The sequence below is a fragment of the Talpa europaea genome (assembly GCF_964194135.1).
Source record: "Talpa europaea genome assembly, chromosome: 2".
In the NCBI taxonomy this organism is placed as follows: domain Eukaryota; kingdom Metazoa; phylum Chordata; class Mammalia; order Eulipotyphla; family Talpidae; genus Talpa; species Talpa europaea.
In genome coordinates, this window is record NC_140068.1 from 143,574,580 (window position 1) to 143,594,586 (window position 20,007).

General features: G+C 40.5%; 1 protein-coding gene across 5 annotated transcripts in view; it reads left to right on the top strand.

Annotated features, from left to right (window-relative positions):
• Nucleotides 1-20,007, top strand: part of RIPOR2 (RHO family interacting cell polarization regulator 2) — a gene marked incomplete at both ends in the record, with an annotated part of 214,105 nt that overhangs the window by 84,793 nt on the left and 109,305 nt on the right. The window contains one exon of one of the 5 annotated variants that reach the window (XM_084228466.1): nt 7,665-7,725. The exons of 3 other annotated variants lie outside the window; for them this stretch is intronic. In XM_084228466.1, the coding sequence (XP_084084592.1) occupies nt 7,668-7,725 (58 nt within the window). Of the gene's footprint in view, nt 1-7,664; nt 7,726-20,007 lie in introns of those variants that run through there. One more of the 5 variants, XM_084228468.1, reaches the window with a different exon arrangement.

Sequence of the window (20,007 nt, forward strand, 5' to 3'; positions counted from 1 at the left end):
TATTGCCTTTTATATTTACTCCCCTGAGAGTCCATCTATCATATATATACATATATGTACATATATACAACATAGATGTCTTGACGGTGTCCCACAGTTTTGAGGCTCTGATAACTTTTCTTAAATCTTTTTTGCCCCCCTGTTCCTCAGTCAGGATAATTTCGATTGATCGCTCTTAAGTTTACAGTTTACTGATTTTTTTTCTTCTATGATGTTAAATCTTATGCTAAGCTCTCCACTAATTTTTCGTTTGTTATTCTATTCTTCATCTCCAGGATTTCTATATAATTCTTTATTTTACTTTATAATTTCTATCTTCTTGTTGATATTCTCTACAGTTGAGACATTTTTTGTTCTCATATTAGTTTTTTTTAGTTCTTTCAACATATTGATGTAAAAATCATTGGCCTAGTAAGTCCAACAATTGGAATTCTGCAGGGATAATTTCTATTTACAAGTTTTGTTTTGTTTCTGTGTGAGGACATACTTTGTGGTTTCTTTCCTGTCTCCTATTTTTGTTGAAAACTGGACATTTTAAATTATATGACATGGGAGCCTCTAGAAATCAGATTATCCCCCTTCCTTAGGGTCTTTGGTTATTGTTTTCTGAACGAGTTCTATGAAATCTGCATTATTTGCCATTTGTATCCACTAAAGCCTTTGCTTAGTTGCTTAGTGCTTAGTTGTTTAGTAGTTGCTTAGTTGCTTAGTAGTTGCTTAGTTGCTTAGTAGTTGCTTAGTTGCTTAGTAGTTGCTTAGTTGCTTAGTTGCTTAGTTTGCTTAGTTGCTTAGTTGCTTAGTTGCTCCAGAGACTTCCAGAGCCACATCTCTTTCCTGTAATGTAAAAACAGGAAACCATGTTTTAATAGCCTTTGCCCTATTCGTCTCAGCATTTTACAGCTAGATACATGTTATGTGCATTTTTATGGGTAAAGTTACCCAAAGATAAGACTATTTCTGGTTCTGTGGTTTTTTCATCTTCTTTTTCTTCCTTAATTCCAACAACCACTTCTCACAGTTTCAATTCCTCTCTCCTACCTTGTTCTCATTTCTGTTTCTGGACATTTTACCCGTAAAATCATTTCAAATTTTCTTGCCGACTCTGCAGTTTTTGTGTCTGGAGATTAAGTATTTAAAACCACTAACTAAAGGGAGTGGAAAATTCTCCAAAAGTGGGTGCAGAGAGGAGATTGTGAAGCTTGTCCTCTGTTGAATGATGGCTTCTTCATGGCAGCTGCCTCCTCAAAGTGCTTCACAGATGCTCATTTGTTTCAAAACAACAAACTATGCAGAAATGTTTACCATTAATAAATCAACAGTTGATCATAACCTAATCTTCATACCATAAAATAATAATACTGTCATTTTCATACATTCAACACAACACATGTCGACCCATTTGTACATGTACTTAAGTATTTCCCATTGTACCAAAATATAATCATCATTCATTATTATTTTTCATGTGAATAGGTGGGTGGATTGTTGAATGAATGAGTGATTGAATGAATGAGTGAACCAACGCAGGAATGGGTAAGACAAGTTGCTCAAAGCAAGGACTAGGTCTTGCACATCTTTGAAATGTACACCCAGGATTGCACAAGGCAGGTGTCAGCTCTTTAGCATATAAAAATATTGTCATGTTCCTGTGCTTTTGACATTGATAAAGTTCTGTTGGTAAGTTTTGCCTTGTTTGTCACAAATCAGCCTTTGATCAAAACAGCTGTCTCATCCTGGTTTGTTCTAACCTTGGTTCTCTTGCCCAAATCCAATTATCAGAGCGATTTGCCTCAGTCATTGACAAGCAAGTTCCTTTGGTTTTGGTTCCAAACTCACCTCTCATTGCTTAGTCAAAACTATTCTCTGTAACATACAGCAGCTTAACTCCAACCCCCTGGCTTTCCCAGCTCTAAGCACTGAGCATCCCTAGTTATAGTTTTTCTGGTACAGATTTGAAAAGGATCAGAATATACCACCTCAAAATATACCTCATTGATGTTAGGATTACTTTTAGCTGCCGGTAATTTAGAAACAGCAGACAAGGGCTTTCTGGCCTCTCCCTTTCTTAGATTAGGAGATATATTTCCCTTTGTAAAGGGGTTCCTCTCTCCCACAGCAGGAAAAAGAGATTGACTCTTCTTCACAGAAGTCCACTTTCATGATCAGAGACAATGAGGTGAACTTGCATACAGATTATGTTAAACCACCCTTACTGTGACACATTTCCTAATGTCCTTCCCATAAATGACCACCTCTTGAATCCCAACCCCCCTTTTATATAGTAACTTCTCCACCACTTAGTTCTCTTTGTTTCAATGAAAGAAAGTCCCTAAGTCTAGCCACTTCTTTGGGATTTTCACATCTTTTCTGTGAAGCCCCCCCCCCCCACACACAAAAACTCTAATAAATGCTTATGCCTTTTTCCTATTCATCTGTCTAATTTTGCAGTTCCCAGTTAGGGGAACTACAAATTCTAGGACTAACTCCCAAGTAAGAATTCTTGTGCTTTCATATTCAATTCACACTAGAGCTTTCGGCCATTCATTCAGTTATCATTTGCTCATTTTAAAAGTACATATTGATCAATGGCTTTCTTCCTGGTACCACTCCAGAGTAATAGAGATGCAAGTTTAGGAAGAAATGGGTCCTCCCTGCTGGTGCAGCGGGTTGAGCACTATGCTGTGAAGCTGTCCTCAGCCTGTGCAGAGCGGGTTCGATCCCAGCCAGCCGGGAAAATACCACATGGTGCAGCAGACCTCTCCTGTCTCGCCCGCTGCTCCCCTCAGCAGTGTCTTCAGTCCTTCTGCCTGTTCTGCTCCCCACTCTGTCTCTGGTGAATCCTCTCACCCTCCAGCACCTCTGGCCTGTACCCCAGCTCTTGTATAAATAAATAAATCAATCTTTTAAAAAACAAACAAACAAAACAGTTTAGGAAGAAATGGCACTGTCCTGAGCAGTAATGAGCAGAAATGAAATAGGTATATAAATCAGTGGCCAATGAAGCAGGGCCAGGATTTCCACCAGGGAATATCAAAAGGTTTCAGGGAGGTAGTAGCCCTTAAATTAAACCCTGTAAGATGTGTGGATGTTTCCCAAGTTGGTAGGAGAAGAAGGAGATTTGGGGCTAGGGTTTGGGAATATCTAGAATTGGGGAGATGAAAACAGCTCAGCATTCCTTTATGCTTCACATTTAAGAGACTGTATGACGTAGCGATAGAGGGCGGGACTTGGGTCAAATCTCCCCAGGTACTAGATGCATGACCTTGGGTGTGTCACTTTACATCTTGGGCATTAAACTAAAATGTAGATAATAATTATACCAGTCTCATAGGGTTGGTGGAAGAATTGAATCAAGGTCACTTAAAACTATGCCTGCTATTATATTAACTGTTCTTGATACTTTTTTTATTTTGCTCATTTTGGGGTTTATATAAATAGACTCATACTATTATACTTCATAGAATATTTTAGTCAGCAGCATGTTTTTGAAATTCATCCATATTGGTGCCTGCTTCTGTACTTTGTTAATTAATGTTCCTTCTCAACTAACATATATATCTCATCTCCCTAACATGACTGTGAGCTTGGGGGAAGTGAGGACCACATTTTCTATATGCCCTTCTTTGAGGATGTTCTGGGTAGCATTTGTGATTTGTTTTTTGAGATTGTTACTGTGTGTTTTTTTAAAAAAATCTAAATGGAGAAGGGAAAGAAGATGGAAGGACACTAACCAAAGCTATTGAGTTTTTTGTACAGAGCACAGTGATGGCTCCATTTCTAACCCATGGAAGTTTCTGTTGGTTAGTGGCAAACTCTGGCATTATTTGCCTTACAGATCTCTGCTTTGGTTTTCATGGTGTTTGCTCTCTGTGTGTGTCTGTGTCCAAATCTCCCCTTTGATAAGGAGAAATCACAGTGGCTATAGGGGCCCACCCTACTCAAGTATGATCTCCTCTTAACCAGTCACATCTGCAATGACCCTGTTTCCAAATAAGGTCACATTCTGAGGTACTTGGGGTTAAGACTTCAACATATGGATTTGCAGGGGACACAGTCAAACCCTTAATAGGAAAATTTTATGTTTTCCTTTTAAAAACAAAGAAATAGGTCTAGAAAAGTTATGCTCATTTGCCGAGGCAGGATGACTGGAGACCTTAGGGTTAAGGTAACCTAGTAGTTCTGTTACAGGGCAGGAAGTAGGGCACCCCAGACCCCGCAAACCTGCCTGCTCTAAATAAATAGGTTCTGCCATCCGCTGCATCAACACAAAACATATGAGACTTTAATGGGAAGGAACTTTAATACAATTAGGAAACAATACAGGAAAGGCAAAGACTATAGTTTCTAAATCAAGCACCCAAAGTGACCCGTCCCCTCGTGGGTAAAAGTCCACCCAAGCAGGACTGGCCCAGAGCAAGGCCCCAAAGCCTGTCACAAGTCTAAAGCACCTTCCAGTGGGGACCCAAAGAAAAGGATCAGAAATAATCACACAAGCCCGGAAGGAAAAGAGCAAAATCAACATCAAGATAAAAGCTGCCATTGTCACCTCCCCACGGGTCTCACCCACATCTGTGTCACCCAGTCCACAACCAAAAGACAAGCGCAGTTTCTTCACGTGTCTCTCAGCTCCATGTGCCTCCTCCAGGTTTCCTTCGGGCTCCATCCTGCTTCCTTCCTTCCTCCATCCCTTCTCCAGCTTCTCCTTCTCCCTGCTCAGCTCCAGCCTCCTTTGGGTGGGCAGGGAAGCTGGAAACTTCCCTTTTCCTGGGGACCACCCTGTTACAGTTGTGAGGTGGGAGAGGATGGACCATCTGCAGTTGCTCCAGGGGATATTTAGATGAGAGGTAATGAAGTGAGCTCTGGAATTCTTCAACTCTGCCACTCACAAGCAGTGTGCTCTTAGGAAAGAGCACCCTCAGGGCGTTTGTAATGTCAAGAGTAGTAATTTCAGAGAGTAGTAGCACAGGGAATCTCTTCAATCATAGTAGTAGGATGCAATAGCACTACACCCAATCAGCATGGCCAAAGTCCAGAATATGGCAACACCAAGTGCTATCCAGGATGTGGAGCAACGGGAACCTTCATTCGTTGCTGGTGGGAATTCAAAATGGTACAGTCACTTTGGAAGGCAGTTTGGCAGTTTCTTACAAAACTTATTATCCTATTACCAAATGATCCAGCAACTGCACCACTTGGGGTTTACCCAAAGAAGCAGAAAATTTATTTCTCCACAAATACCTGCACGCAGATGTTGATAGCAGTTGAATTTACAATTGCCAAAGCTTGAAAGCAATCAAGATGTCCTTTGGTAGGTAAATGGATAAAGAAATTGGTCCATCCAGACTATGGAATTGTTATAGAGCAACCCCAATATTAAACGGGTTCCTGGCTGTGGGTCCTCACCCGCGCTTTAAAGGGACTTATGAATACTCTACTACAGACACGCAAAAGGGTTAATAAAAGGTTTATTTACAAGAGAAAAAGAAATAAGGAAAATGTACAACTCAGGGAGAAAATAGGGAAATAAAGTCTTTAATGCGTCCTACCCGATCCGACGACCTGGAAACCCAAAGTCACTCTCAGAGCTGGCCAGACGCTGCGAGCTGGCTGAGAGCCCAAAAATGGAGAGCCCCCCAAAGCCCCCCAAAAAGTCTGCCTTTTGTATCCACCTGGCTGCTTAACCCCACCCTCAGGTCCCAGCCACCTTCCCTTTGGTGGTGATGGGATTTGGAGTTCCCAGTGTCTTTGGCTTTGACCTGGGGTGGGGGTGGAGTCCACAAAGCCTATATGGAATTTGCTTTGGGACATCCTTTTCCCCCTAACAGAATGATACTTAGTATCAAAAAATAAAAGAGCTATCAAGGCATGAAAAATCATGGAAGAACTTTAAATACATACTACAAAGAGAAAGAAGCCAATCTGAAAAGGCTGCATTCTGTGTGGTTCAATTTATGACCTTCTGAACAAGTGTGAACTCTCAGCTAAACTATGGACACTGGATGATAATGATGTGTCAATGCAGGTTCTTCATTTGTAACAAATGTACCACCCAGGTGGGGATGTTGATATTGGGGGAAGTTATGCTTGTAGAGCGTACAGGGGACACAAAGAAAATCTTTTGTTACTTTCTCTCAATTTTGCTGTCAACCTAAAACTGTTCCAGAGAATAAAAGCTATTAAAAATATTAATATAGGGCCTCCCTGGTGGCGCAGTGGTTGAGCACTGGGTTGCAAAGCTGCCCGCAGCCTCTGCAGTGCCAGTTCGATCCCCGGCCACCGGAGGAGGGTCCCACATGGCGCTCAGACATCTCCTGCTGCCCGCTGCTCCCCTAAGCAGTGTGCTTCAGTCCTTCTGCCTGTTCTGCTCCCCACTCTGGCTCGGTGGATTCTCTCACCCTCCCGCACTTCTGACTGTACCCAGTGCTTGTATAAATAAATAAATAAATCTTTTTTAAAAAGTTAATATAGGGGACTCTCTGGTGGCACAGGGGTCAGCACTTTCAAGCTATTGCCAGCCACTGCAGCTAAGTCCCATCCCCGCCGGCCACGGAGCTACCCACATGGCACAGCAGACCTCTCCTGCCTCGCCCACTGCTCCCCTCAGAAGTGTATTTCATTGGATCTGCCTGTTCTGTTCCCCACTCTCTCTGGTAAATCCTCTCACTCCCCCACACCTCTGGTTTATACCCCAGTTCTTGTATGCATAAATAAATCTTTTTTAAAAAAGTACTCAAAAAACATTAACATACCTAAAAAATTGTAAACACTCTGGGTTCACAATTGCACCATCATCAGCATTTGCATTTTCTGAACTTCTGACTGAGAAGCTCTAACAACACTAGGGCAGATATGGAAAACCTCTAGAAGTTCCAGTATCACATAGAGATTTGTGTTTGAACAGCTGTACAGAATTTAGCACATGTTGGGTAGCCCAACACGGTGCTCTGTGGTTTCCCCTCCCCTGGGAGGGGCTGCTTTTGAGTTGCATCAAAATCTGAAGAATCAGAGTCAGTATGGTAAACTGAAAGTTGTTTGACTCAAACTAGTTCTCTGCTTATTATCCATAGGTTTATTTGAGCCAGTAAGAGTCTAGAGGTGTGTTAGTATTACTTTAAGTATTATAAAGTTTCTAATTCTTGAATGCAAGAGGTTTGCAAGGAAGAAAGATGCAACTATTACTGAAGGAAATAAAAGCACTCTCTCTAAAGGACTGCTTTGGATGAGCATAATGACTGGCTTTTCTTTCAGAGAAATCATCATGCAAGCAAAACTCAGATATGAGTAATGTGAACCCCTCTCTTTCCACACTACCCGGTGTGTTCAAATTCATAAGTTAAGAAAGTTAAAAGCCCACTTTCCTCTTTAGGAAAATTGAAAGCTGTTGCTTTGACTCAGACTCGAAGGGATATCTGTATTCAGATCCAAGCGGATCTGGGGCCCACGTCCAGAAATATTTCTTCTCGGTGGTGAAATTTACCCTGCCTGGAACGCAGTCTTCCAAAGCTGTTCACATGAATGAAGCTGCTTTCTGGAGGGCAGAGGCGGAAGCTGCCCTCTGTGAGGGCTGAGGCAACTCAGGAAAGGAAATTGCCTGGGCCACTGTGGCTGGTGGGGTTGCCCAGGCTGCTTAGCTGCCTGCTGCTGCGGCACTGCCTTCCCTCTCCAAGATGCAGTACTTGGATCCCGAGGATCTCCTGGTCGATGAAGAGGATGTTTTTAGTGAAGGTAAACACACCTTTCTGGCAGGAGCCATTCTGGTCTGGCTTAGAATGGACACTACTGGACGTTTTATCTGGCTTGGGCAAAGACTTGAGGACTTTGAATGAGCTCTGGGGAGGGGGGTGGATGAAGATGTCAATCTGGGTACTGAAGACATACAAGGGAATGTGAAGAAGGGGTTGGGGGGCAAAGGGGTTGAGTGGCCTCTGAATACCTTTTACATCAGGACTAGAAAAGGGTTAAGTTTAGTTTAGAAAAACAGTACAGAATCTTCCCCTGTACTGTGCTCCTGTCTGTGCTCAACTCCTGTTTGTGCTCTGTAGTTAACACCTTCTGTTGTTTCATGCTGTTGTGGTTGCTTTGCACTTGGCAGAGTTGCAAAGGAAGCAACTGGACAAGTGGACTAGTGGTTCTCCCTGGTGCCATATCGCTTTGATCTGCACTACCTGCCTCTCTCTCATTTCTCTCTCTACCTCTGGATCTTTCTCTCTCTCATCCTTGCTTGGACTTATTTGGTACCCCCACTCTCCATTCCCTTTCCATTTTTCTTTTCTTCCTGACTGGATGCCACAGTCTGCTGGCCCTGACACCCACTCAGCTCCCCACAAGTAGACTGTGGGCATCGACTCTAAAGTTGTGATTCTATATGGCTAATCTGAGAGTCCACAGACATTTCTTTTTTTTTTTTCCAAAGATTTGTTTATTTATCCATACAAGAGCTGGGGGGCAAGCCAGAGGTGCAGGGTCTAAGAGGATTCACCAGAGACAAAACAGGCAGACTGACTGAAATACACTGCTGAGGGGAGCAACGGGTGAGACAGGAGAGGTCTGCTGCACCATGTGGGTAGCTCCCTGGCCCAGAATTGAGCTTGTGCTGCGGTGGCTGCAGATAGCTTCATAGTGCTGTGCTTAATCTCTTGAGCCACCAGGGAGGCCCCTCCACAGACATTTCACTAAAATGCTGCCTATTACATGGGTCACAGGAAATAGCTTCTCTATTGAATAGAATTTGAAACTGTTTAAATGATGGAATCTCATCAATTCCATTGTTTTCCACAAAAAAATCTAGTAATTTGTTAAAAACTCTGAGGAGTAATTTTTAAAAGAAAAATGGATAACTTTTGTTGTAATTATTCAAGTAATGCAGGGTCTTTGAAAAAAATTAAAGCTTACAACACAATAAAGAATCCCTTGTAATCTGATCATCTGAGGTGTAAGCACCATTAACATTTTGCGGTCTGTCTAGTTTTTTTGGTTCTAGTATCAAAATGATTAAAATCGGGCCTCCCTGGTGGCGCAGGTGTTAAAGTCTCAGCACTATGAAGCTATCACCAGCTACTGCAACATGAGTTCAATCCCCGGCCAGGGAGCTAACCCAATTGGTGCAGCAGACCTCTCCTGTCTGGCCCGCTGCTCCCCTCAGCAGTGTACTTCAGTCAGTCTGCCTGTTCTGCTCCCCACTCTGTCTCTGGTGAATCCTCTCACCGCCCCCCTACTCCCCTCCCCCTCACCTCTGGCCTACATCCCAGCTCTCATATGCATAAATAAATAAAAATAAAGTGAGAGAAAGTGCAAAGATGGCTCATCTTTTTAAAAAAATGCTTAAAATCATGATGTGGGTTTTTATTATAATTTAAATCAACTTGAAGAATATTTACTGGTGCTTCGTTGCAATTGAGCAAATTCTCAATCTGTCATTTTACTTTGATAACCCCTATTACATGATATTTGCTTGAAACTCCAGTTTTTCACTTTGCACTTGTCCTTCAAGATACTGGTTTTTGTTTTGTTTTGTTTTATTCTGGTTAGATCTACTTATATAGTCACTCCCATCGGCACTGAAAAAATGTCACAACCAGAAAGATAAGCCTAGGTTGAGCAATTTGGTAATTATTCATCCAGCCTTCAGAAAACCCAGGTCACATATCTTTCCAAAGGGATTTTTCGCTTTCAGGCTGAGTCTGGTGCTAAACAGCACCATCTGTAGACCGGTGTGCCCACTGCACAGTGGATTTTGTGGCCCCACCCTAAAGGGAAGGGTTAAGATCTCACTCAACAAAGCATCACTCAGTGAGCTGTAGGATCACTCTGTTGAGCATCCACGACAACCAGGTGGACTATTTATTTCAACAAGCATGGTAAAGAGTCGTGCTGCGAGTCAGACAAGAATCACATTCAAATTCTCATTTGGCCTCCTCCTTCCTTTGTGATTTAGTTTAGTTCTTGCTGAACTAAACTTTGGTTTCCTTAGTGGTGCAATGCGACACTAATACCTCAATGGGTAGTACAGATTTTTTTCATAACAGATTCCTAATATCTGTACTGCACTTCGTGTGTGATATCCTAAGCACTTTCCAGACTGAGTAGAGACTTTCAAGTCCAACATCCAGTGCATTTTTATTCCATTTCCAGAGTTGTGGCTCATGTCAGTCAATGTGTGTGAAAATTTGTGTAACTGGTACCTCATTTTAAGCAATTCTTGTGTGCAGTAATAGAGCTCAGCTCTGAATTTACACTGCCAGGGCTTTGTGACCTAATTCGTTCTGGAATTTGAGCAGATTACTCAACCTCTCTGTGCCTCAGTTTACTCACTTATAAAATAGAGTACAGACTTTATAGAGTGGTATGCAGATTAAATTTCATTACAGAATAAGTGCTTAGAATAATACCCAAAATATGGTAAAGACTCAATAAACACTAATTCCTACTATGTATTCACAAAAATGGGTTTCTAGAATAGGTGAGAGTATGACCAGAATTAAATGAAGAGCTTTTTTCCACATATCTACTTAACCTAGTATATTCAAAATAGGGTTCACTTATAGAACTTCAGTTTATGAGCAACATTTCAGAGGTGTGATATTATGCAACAGTGCTGGACAAGGTGTTAGGAGCTAGGTTATAAACCTGAATCTGCTGTGGAGTCTTGGGCAAGTCATTTAACCTGTGAGCTTCATTGTTCAACTAGAGAGTTGATTACACGTTCTCTAAAACCTTACCTTTAAAGCACTCACTTTTTAGTCTTAATCTTTTCTGCATAATGGTACATGTAGAAGAATCTATACTATGTTTACTTTTGGTTTCATCCATGCTTTTAGCTCACTTAGCATGCCTAGGAAAGCAGAAAGCCTTGGTACAAGGAGTTTTCTCTACCATAAAGAAAGAAAAAAATCCCCAGTATCTTGTTTCTAAGGCAACCACATTTCCTTGTAATAGCCACATTTTACTTTATTTTTTACTATATTTTTATTTTATATATTTTTACATCGTTCTTCATTTTTATACAATGTATGCTTTCTCATCTTGATATAGTTCCCATGAAATTTCCACCACCAATTCACCAGGGTACCATCGCCATAGTCCCTCATGTTCTTCCCTCCCCTGTTTTGATCCTACTCCCTTCTCTCCCCCTTGCAGAATGTCTCTGATTTATAGTTGCTTGTTGATTTTGATTTTCACTTTATTATAATTATTTTCCCCCTGATCCCTTATTTGGATCCTCTACATTCCTCCTATAAGTGAAACCATCAGGTATTTTTCTTTTTCTTCCTGGCTTATTTCACTGAGCACAATCCCTCCCATCTCTATCACTGTTGCTGCAAATGGCATGTGTTTACCTTTTTTGATTGCTGAGTAATATTCCATTATGTATCTATACCACACCTTCTTGATTCAGTCATCTATTTTTGGACATTTGTTTCCAGTGCCCAAAATTGTTGTTTCCATAGCTTACCTATTGTAAATTGTGCTGCAATAAACATAGGGGTGCAGGTGTCCTTTTGAATTAATGTTTTTGTGTCCTTTGGGTACATAGAGATCTAGGAGTGGAATTGCTGGGTCCATTTTTATCAGTTTGAGGAATCTCCACACAGCTTTCCATAGTAGTTGGACCAGTTTGCACTCACACCAGCAATGCAGGAGAGTTCCTTTTTCTCCACATCCTTGCCAACATTTGTTATTGCTAGTTTTTTTGATATGTGCCATTCTCACTGACGTAAGGTAGTATCTCATGGTAGTTTTGATTTGCATTTCCCTGATTACAAGTGATATTGAACATTTTTTCATATGCCTGTTGGCCATTTGCATTTCTTCTTTGGAAAAGTGTCTTTTTAGCTCTTCTGCCCATGTTAGCTCTTCTGGATTGTTTACTTTGTCTTGGTTGAGTTTCACTCTTTGTAGATTTTTGTGATCAGTCCTTTATCATTAGTGTTGTGTGTGAAAATTCTCTCCCAATCAGTGGGGTGTCTCTTTGTTTTGGTTACTGTCTCTTTTGCTGTGCAGAAGCTCTTTAATTTGATGTAGTCCCAGCTGTTTAAGCTTTCCTTCACTATCTTTGCTTTGGGTGATGTGTCTTTAAAGATGTTATTGAGGTGTATGTCATGTAGTGTCACCTATATTTTCTTCTATATATTTTATGGCTTCAGGTCGTATGTCTAGTTCTTTAATCCATTTTGAGTTGGTTTTTGTGCATGGTGTGAGGGAGTGGTCTAGCTTCATTTTTTTGCATGTAGTGGCCCTGTTTTCCCAGCACCATTTATTGAACAAACTGTCCCTGTTCCATTGCATATTCTTTGCTCCTTTGTCAAAAATTAGTTGTCCATAAATCTGTGGATTTATTTCTGGGTTTTCTATTTGATTCGTAATGGATACGTTTTAAAAGACCCTTTTCCCCTAAAGGAAAACAAATTTAGAATTTAGGCTCATTTGGTTGAAAGTATAATATAAACCCTGTCAGATTTATGGACCACATAAAGATCTGAAAAGAAAAAAGTGAGTCATGTTCACAATATATATTTTAACTGCCTTTCTGAGACCCTGCTTACTTCAGCTATTGATTTCTCAAGTGCACAGATTTGGGAGACATTGGTGTGTAACTTTGCTCTTGTTCTAGGGGACAGTTTTGTACAGTTAGTGAGATAAACAGTCACCCACCGGGCCTCCCCGGTGGCACAGCGGTTAAGCACTGGGTTGCGAAGCTGCCCGCAGCCTCTGCAGCACCATTTCGATCCCCGGCTGCTCCCCAGCCACCGGAGGAGGGTCCCACAAGGTGCGCAGACCTCTCCTGCCGCCCGCTGCTCCCCTCAGCAGTGTACTTCGTCAGTCTGCCTGTTCTGCTCCCCACTCTGGCTCTGGTGAATTCTCTCACCTTCCCGTGCTTCTGACTGTATCCAGTGCTTGTAGAAACAAAAAACAAACAAACAAACAAATAAATAAATAAATAAATAAAACATGCCTCTATTTAAAAAAAAAAAAAAGCAGACACCCACCGAGTCACCTGAAATCCTGATATATTTATTACCCTCCCTCCCCCTACCTCCTCTCTCTCGCGCAGGCACTCTCGCTTTCTCACACACACACACACACACACACACACACACACCACCCCAAGTTCGCTTTCAACATCATCATGCCATTTAGGAAATATTTACTATCAGGTAGATTCTATTCTTCCTTGGAGGAATGATTGATTTGAATATCAATGTATTGAACAACCAGTAATTGGAATTCAAGGTTTCTTTCCATTTGTTGCAAACTTATCAAATTAAAAGACTTTCATCTATTTTGTCATTGTGCCTCCTTGACAACCAGTCTGGTATATGTCAGTAGAAATGGCTGGCTGATAATAATGACAATATAACTATAACAATTGTGTAACTATAGAAATTATGGTGATAATGATATGGTAATGATAATAATAATAATAGAAAAAAGGAAAGTGTCACATAGTGGACTGGACCAACTTTCAAGAATAAAACAGAATTTGTAGGGAAGAATCAGTTCCCCAGGTTATACTTGGTAGTTTGGTAGCCCAAATTACTCTCTGGCACAAGGTAAAGCTACACTTTTTTCCTTTGAGCCAGGCACCCTAGCTGCCTCCAAGTTCAGTACTGCTGGGTTATCTGTTGTCAAGTACAATGATTAGAATAAATAAACACCACAAGATCACAGTTACATATGCAAAGTATTTCTTTTTTAAAAAAAGATTTATTTATTTGTGCATACAAGAACTGGCCAGAGGTGTGGGGGGTGGTGACAGGATCCACCAGAGACAGAGTGGGGAACAGAACAGGCAGACTGATGAAATACACTGCTGAGGGGAGCAGCAGGTGAGATAGAAGAGGTCTGCTGTGCCATGTGTGTCACCTCCCTGGCCATGGATCCAACTAGTGCTGCAGTGGTTGCGGATAGCTTCATAGTGCTGCGACTTAACCCTTTGTGCCACCAAGGAAGCACTGCAAAGTATTTCTCAGGCTTGCATATTCCCTGGGCATATACATGCCTTTTAAGATCTCACTTCTAGAAGGATCACAGGAAATGACAAAGTTTTGCCAGACCTCTGAATGTTCTCCAGAGCTGGAACATTGCAGTATAACGTGAGAATACTTCTATCTTGATTACTGTGTCTAGAGAAGGTGTTTCAATCTCCCCAAAGCAGAATTGTCAGATGGAGAAGAAATGACAAAGGAAGTCCACTCAGCCATAGAGATCAGCAGATGGTTGGGGAAAAAAGCCGCTTGCTTTGAACCAAACCTGTCACCTTTCCCCAAGCCAAGTAAGTTAGCACTTAAGGGAACTTCAGCTCAGAGAGAACAAAAGAACTATAAAATATTTATCAGAAAAAGAAGGTAGAATAGATGGCCACATTCTGCCTTCTGTCCAGAATGTTTATGAAGCCAGGGTAGACATTAAAAAAAAAAAAAACAGGTAAATAATTCTGCAATGTGTTGTAACCTGGCATGTTTTAATGTGCTTAGTGGATTACATTTGCCCTTCCCCAAATTAAATGAGAGCAGGAAGAAGAGATTGAGACTGTGTAAAACCACTAAATCCTGAAAGTTCACACTAAGTCACATTGTGGAAAAGGTATATAGAAAAAGAATGTAAAGGGATATGTGCCTTGACTAGAGCTAGAACTCTTATTTGATAATGTTGTATCCTATATAATATAACATAATTGTTATTTAACTAGGTTGTACTTTTTCCAAAAAAAATATATATATTGGGTTCTCAAGTAATGGGATTGCAGAGGGAACAGGAAGAGGCTGTTGAAAAGAGCTGGTCACCCTTTGCCTTTGTGATGTGCCAAGACTTCTTGGATCAGTTTCCACCCCTGGATTCCTAGATAAATGCTTTGGTTGGAAAGCATTTTCCCTACACTGTTTGCCACAGGGTCTGGAGCAGACACAGACCTCCCCACAGTAATTCATGCCTGTGTGACCTAGGTCTTGGATTACTGCAAAACATTCCCTTCCCATAGATGTCTAGGAAGCTGTCTTTGGCTGGTGCCAGAGAGATGGTGTCATTTCAGGGACAGAAACTAAAATAGCACATTGCGTTAAAGCTATGCAGGCTGTCTTAGCCATCAGTCCGTCCCCCTGATTTACAGCCTCCAGTAACCTTCGAGTGACCTATTTAGATCAGGCCAAAGCCAGAATGGGTCCAATATTACAGACAAAGCATTTTAAGTGCTTATTTGAGATCTTTATGAGAGCCAGCACAGTCTTTTTAGGAATAGCTGGAGACATTCTTGAGTATGTCTTCTACCGGACTTGGGTTGAAAATTAACAAAATTAGCATATCTATTCTAGGAAGGTCAGAAAGAAAAAATACTTTTAAGAAATGTGTAGTTGTTAGGACGTAAACAGTGGTACAGACTGGGAGTATTGTCTTTCTTTCTTGGTGAAAGTCACTTCAATTGCGCAAGTCAATATATTTATTAAAGAGATGTGATTTATCAGGTTAACACTGTCTGACGTGTTTTCTGCTCAGCAAATGTCAATTTATGCAACTTCTTGTTTATTTTTAGATGACTGGATGTTGCCTATTGGTTGTCTGCCAAACTGCTGTGATGTTTAGCAAAGGTGTTTATAACTCAGTAGATTTCAGAAGAGTTTAAAGAAGGAAAGTTGCTAGTGAATTGAAGTGGCTATTTCAAGCACAAAAAAAAAAAAGAGTTGAGTTTCAGGGGGAGGGAAAAATAATATTAACTGGTCCTAGCACGTGAGAATGGAGAGAGGAAAATGGAACCCAAAATGCAGGTGCTGGTGCGAAATCAAATATTCATGTTGTTCTTCAACATTCACCATGTTCATGGCTGTATCGGTGGCTGGTTCCTGGGGACCAGGAAATGTGAGGGTTCCTATTGACAAGGAGGGTGATGATTCCATAGCATGTGTACACTGCGTAATGAGGGAGGGATTTGTCAAGAATCTAAGTTCTTCTATCCTTGTTGATACACAAAACAGGTCATTTAAACTGAAAAAAAAAAAAACCACTTTATGTGGTATAGACAGTGAGTATCTCATTGCTCATTGATGATTACTCTTTCAAAAAAAGATGAAGAAGAAGAACAATCAACCTGATCACTTTTCTATATTTTTAAGACATAGATGTTGACCTCTCTTGGCATAGCAATCAAAAGGCAAGCATAAACTGTGGGGGTAGGAGAGAGGAGGAAATAAAAGAAGGATGAGAAGGCCAGAGGGAGAGAAGTAAGAAGGGAAGAAGAGAAATCAGATTGTAATGTTAGGAATGTAAATCAAGAGACGAAATGCTTGTCGCTTTTGATCCAGTAATCTTACTTCTAGGAATCTCTCCTAAGGAAATAATCATAAATATTAACAAAGCTTTGAAGTCACCTTAATATCCAATATTAAGGCAATAGTAATATTTGCAGTGCAGTTGCTGACAATTATAAAGAATTTATAATGACATGGGAACACGTTTATAAAATTCAAAAGGACACACGACTGTGAACACATTATATTTTAAGCTATGAAAATAATATGGATAATGAAGAACCTCAAAGGCAAAAAAAAAAAATTAAAAAGAAGGCAGGCATAACAGCTAGTTTCAGTCCAGAAGGCAAATTAATAATTTATATTGTCATTATTCTTTTGCATGTGGACGTTCCATATCATATCTTAGGCTTGTTGGTGCCTCAACCTGTTAAATGCTTTAGACTGAAGCCCCCGGGGCAGCGGGGTATAGCTCAGTGGTAGAGCATTTGACTGCAGAAGCCCCTTAAAGATCAACGAATGATACAAAGAGAAAATTTTGGACCTTAATAAATGTGAGCAAAATGAATTTTTGGAAGGGTGAGTGGTCTCTCTTTGCATTTGAGAGGAAGGGAAAACTCTGTGTCAAGTTTCTTTTTATTAATAGAAAACCAAGTAAACAAAAGAAAAGATCCTGAGGGTATTTCATTCTCTGCTGTCATGTAAGTTTTAACCCTAGGAAATAATCATTTCTAAATAAAACAAAGAGAAGAAGGAACAAGTAACTGCCTTCTAGAAAGCATGATGTTATGTTGCCATGTCTTCTCTACGAATTTTTCCCTCTTTAGTCTTTGGATAACTGGGAGCTCAAAGTGTAAATACTATACCACGTACCTCAAACAGCAACAGAGGAAGACTAGCCGGTCCCTTCTTCCTCTCTCCTTTATTCTAAACAGGCCATTCAGGATAAGAAGTAATGAATTAAGCAACAGGAAGAAAATAACCTTTAAGATCACAAAGTAAGTCAGCTGACTGAGCAAATGAATATACATATTTTTTCTCTATAAATTGACAGAAATCTCTAAGAGGGAATATACATGAAAACTTGTCCTGTGGTGGGATTTTTCTCCTTATTTAGAACAGCACAATGAACAGATCAGATGGAATTTGAAGGAAACTATGTCCAGGAATCCAATAAGCCTGTATGATTTGTAGAAGGCACACTTAACCACTTTCAGATAAATTACAGAGCTAAAATATCAGGGAAACCAAACTCTTCTCCATCAACTACTGGTTTATTTTTTAAAAAGTTTTATTTATTTATACAAGAACTGAGGTACAGTCAGAGGCACGGGAGGGTAAGAGAATTCACCAGAGTTAGAGCGGGGAGCAGAACAGGCAGATGGACCAAACATACTCCTGAAGGGAGCAGCGGGCGAGACAGGAGAGGTCTGCTGCACCATGTGGGTAGCTCCAGGGCAGGCTGGGAATCGAACCCACGCTGCAGAGGCTGCAGACAGCTTCACAGTGCAGTGCTCAACCCACTGTGCCACCGGGGAGGCCCTCAACTTCTGGTTTATATGCTGAGGGGAACCAAGGATGTCAGACTCCTATCGATCTCCATTGTCAGTGAAAAATAAATAAAAATGTAAATCTTAATATAAAGCATGATAAGAAGCTTTTCCAGAAAACATTGCTATTTTCAGCCATCTACAGTCCCAACCTGTAAAGAAGTGTATGCTTGTTCTGCAAACACCTCCCAGCGTGAGCCAGACCCCTTTTCCAGCTGTATTACTATACTAACTACTTTGTATACTAAGTACAAAAAAGCTGGAGTCACACTGTTTTTAAATCTCTGATTTTTACTTATTCTGCCTTCTAAACTGAGACAAAGTAGCCTAAGAGAATGAGCAAACTATTTAAATCCAAACACCTAGTTCAACTGACTAGTGATTTCACTTCAGGCAAGTTACCTGAAGCTCTTCTGAAGCTACAATTTCCTTCCTCTACATGAAAATAATGATAATTGTGGTGGTGATGATGATGATGGTGGTGGTGGTGAAAATGATGATGAAGATTGTGGGGATGGTGACTGTAGTGAAGAAAATGGTGGTGAGCACCTCAAAAAATTGCTATGAAATTTAAGGAGATAATGTATGAGATCATAGAAAACCATTAAGGGTTTATTTTATAAATGCCAGTTATAATTTAACTGTGATTTCCTCAGCTGAGCCAGCATCCCAAGTCTATACTATTCCCCTCTTCTACTTCTGGCTTTTGATTAACAAAGACACAAGCTTATTATAGCAGAGCAATTGAGGCCACTCACTTCAAAATACTTTCCTGGAAATATAAAGGTGTGTGTGGCTTGAGCATTAACAAGCCTGCCTGCTATCTGATCTCCACATGTGACAAGGTAGTTCCCATAATTACCCCATTGCTTGGCACAGAATATGTGTGATTTCCTCCCCATTTTTGATTGCCTCAACCAGTCTGATCTCCCTCTGAAAACTCTTTGAGTATCAAAGAGCACTATATATGGCATGGCGGAGTTTCTCGTGGCAAGATCCCCTAGCATTGGTCAGGAATTCTGCAAGGGAAGAGTCAGATCTTTACCAGTATCTTGAACAGTATACAGGTTCTCTTTCTTGGGTAAATATTTACTTTGTGGCAAGCACACCACAATTATTGCCTCCCACATCACCACTTTACAGAGTTGTTTTTTTTTTAATATACATTTTTTACATCGTTTTTCATTTTTGCACCATGTATGCATTTTCATCCTGGTTATAGTCCCCACACAATTACCATCCATCAACATGCTAAAGATGATCCAGCAATTCCACTCCTAGGTATTTACCCAAAGGACACAGAAACATTAATTCCAAAGGGCACCTGCACCCTATGTTTATAGCAGCACTGTTTACAATAGCTAAGCTTTGGAAACAACCCAAATGCCCAAAAATAGATGACTGGATCAAGAAGATGTGGTACATATATACCATGGAATATTACTCAGCATTCAAAAAAGATAAACACATGCAATTTGCAGCAACATGCATGGAACTGGAAGGGATCATGTACAGAGTTCTTTTTTTAAAAAAAAATTAATCCAAGAAAGCCTGGGCTTTCCATATTTGTTCAAAGCATGTCTAATTCAAAAATAACACCCACTGAAATTTGAATTATATGCCATAGCATTTTAGGACAATAATTGAAATTTTCAACAAAACCTCTACCATGTTTCCTCTAGTGGTATTTTTTTTTTTTGGTTTTTAATTCCATTTATTTTTACTTTCTTGGCTTTGAACATATTTTTCAGTGGCACAACTAAAGGAAATCATGATAACCATGTGTATTTGTATGTAAGTAAAGTAGTATGCACACACATGGATAGAAGAACGAAGATAAGCTCAGTTGGGCTTCCTTACCCCTCCCTGGCCTGGTTCCAGCAGCCTGGGAGTCCACTTTTTTTCTGTTCCTTTTCTCCTTAATAAACTTTTTCTTTCTCTAAACAAAAAAAACAAAAACAAAAAAAGCAAAAAAACAAAGAGAAGCTCAGTTGCTTCATCATACTCCTGCGTGGGGTAGACAATAAGCTAATAGCATCAACCCACTGTGACAGTCTGTTAACTAAACAAATAGACCAGTTAACAAATGTCTATTGAGCATCTCTCAATTAAAGCTATGACCAGGGCACATAACTGGCCAGTTAAGTTAGACAGGACACCAACTAGAGCAGGTAGACCAGCGCTAGATCCATCAAACGCTCCCTGTACCCAGAAAGGTT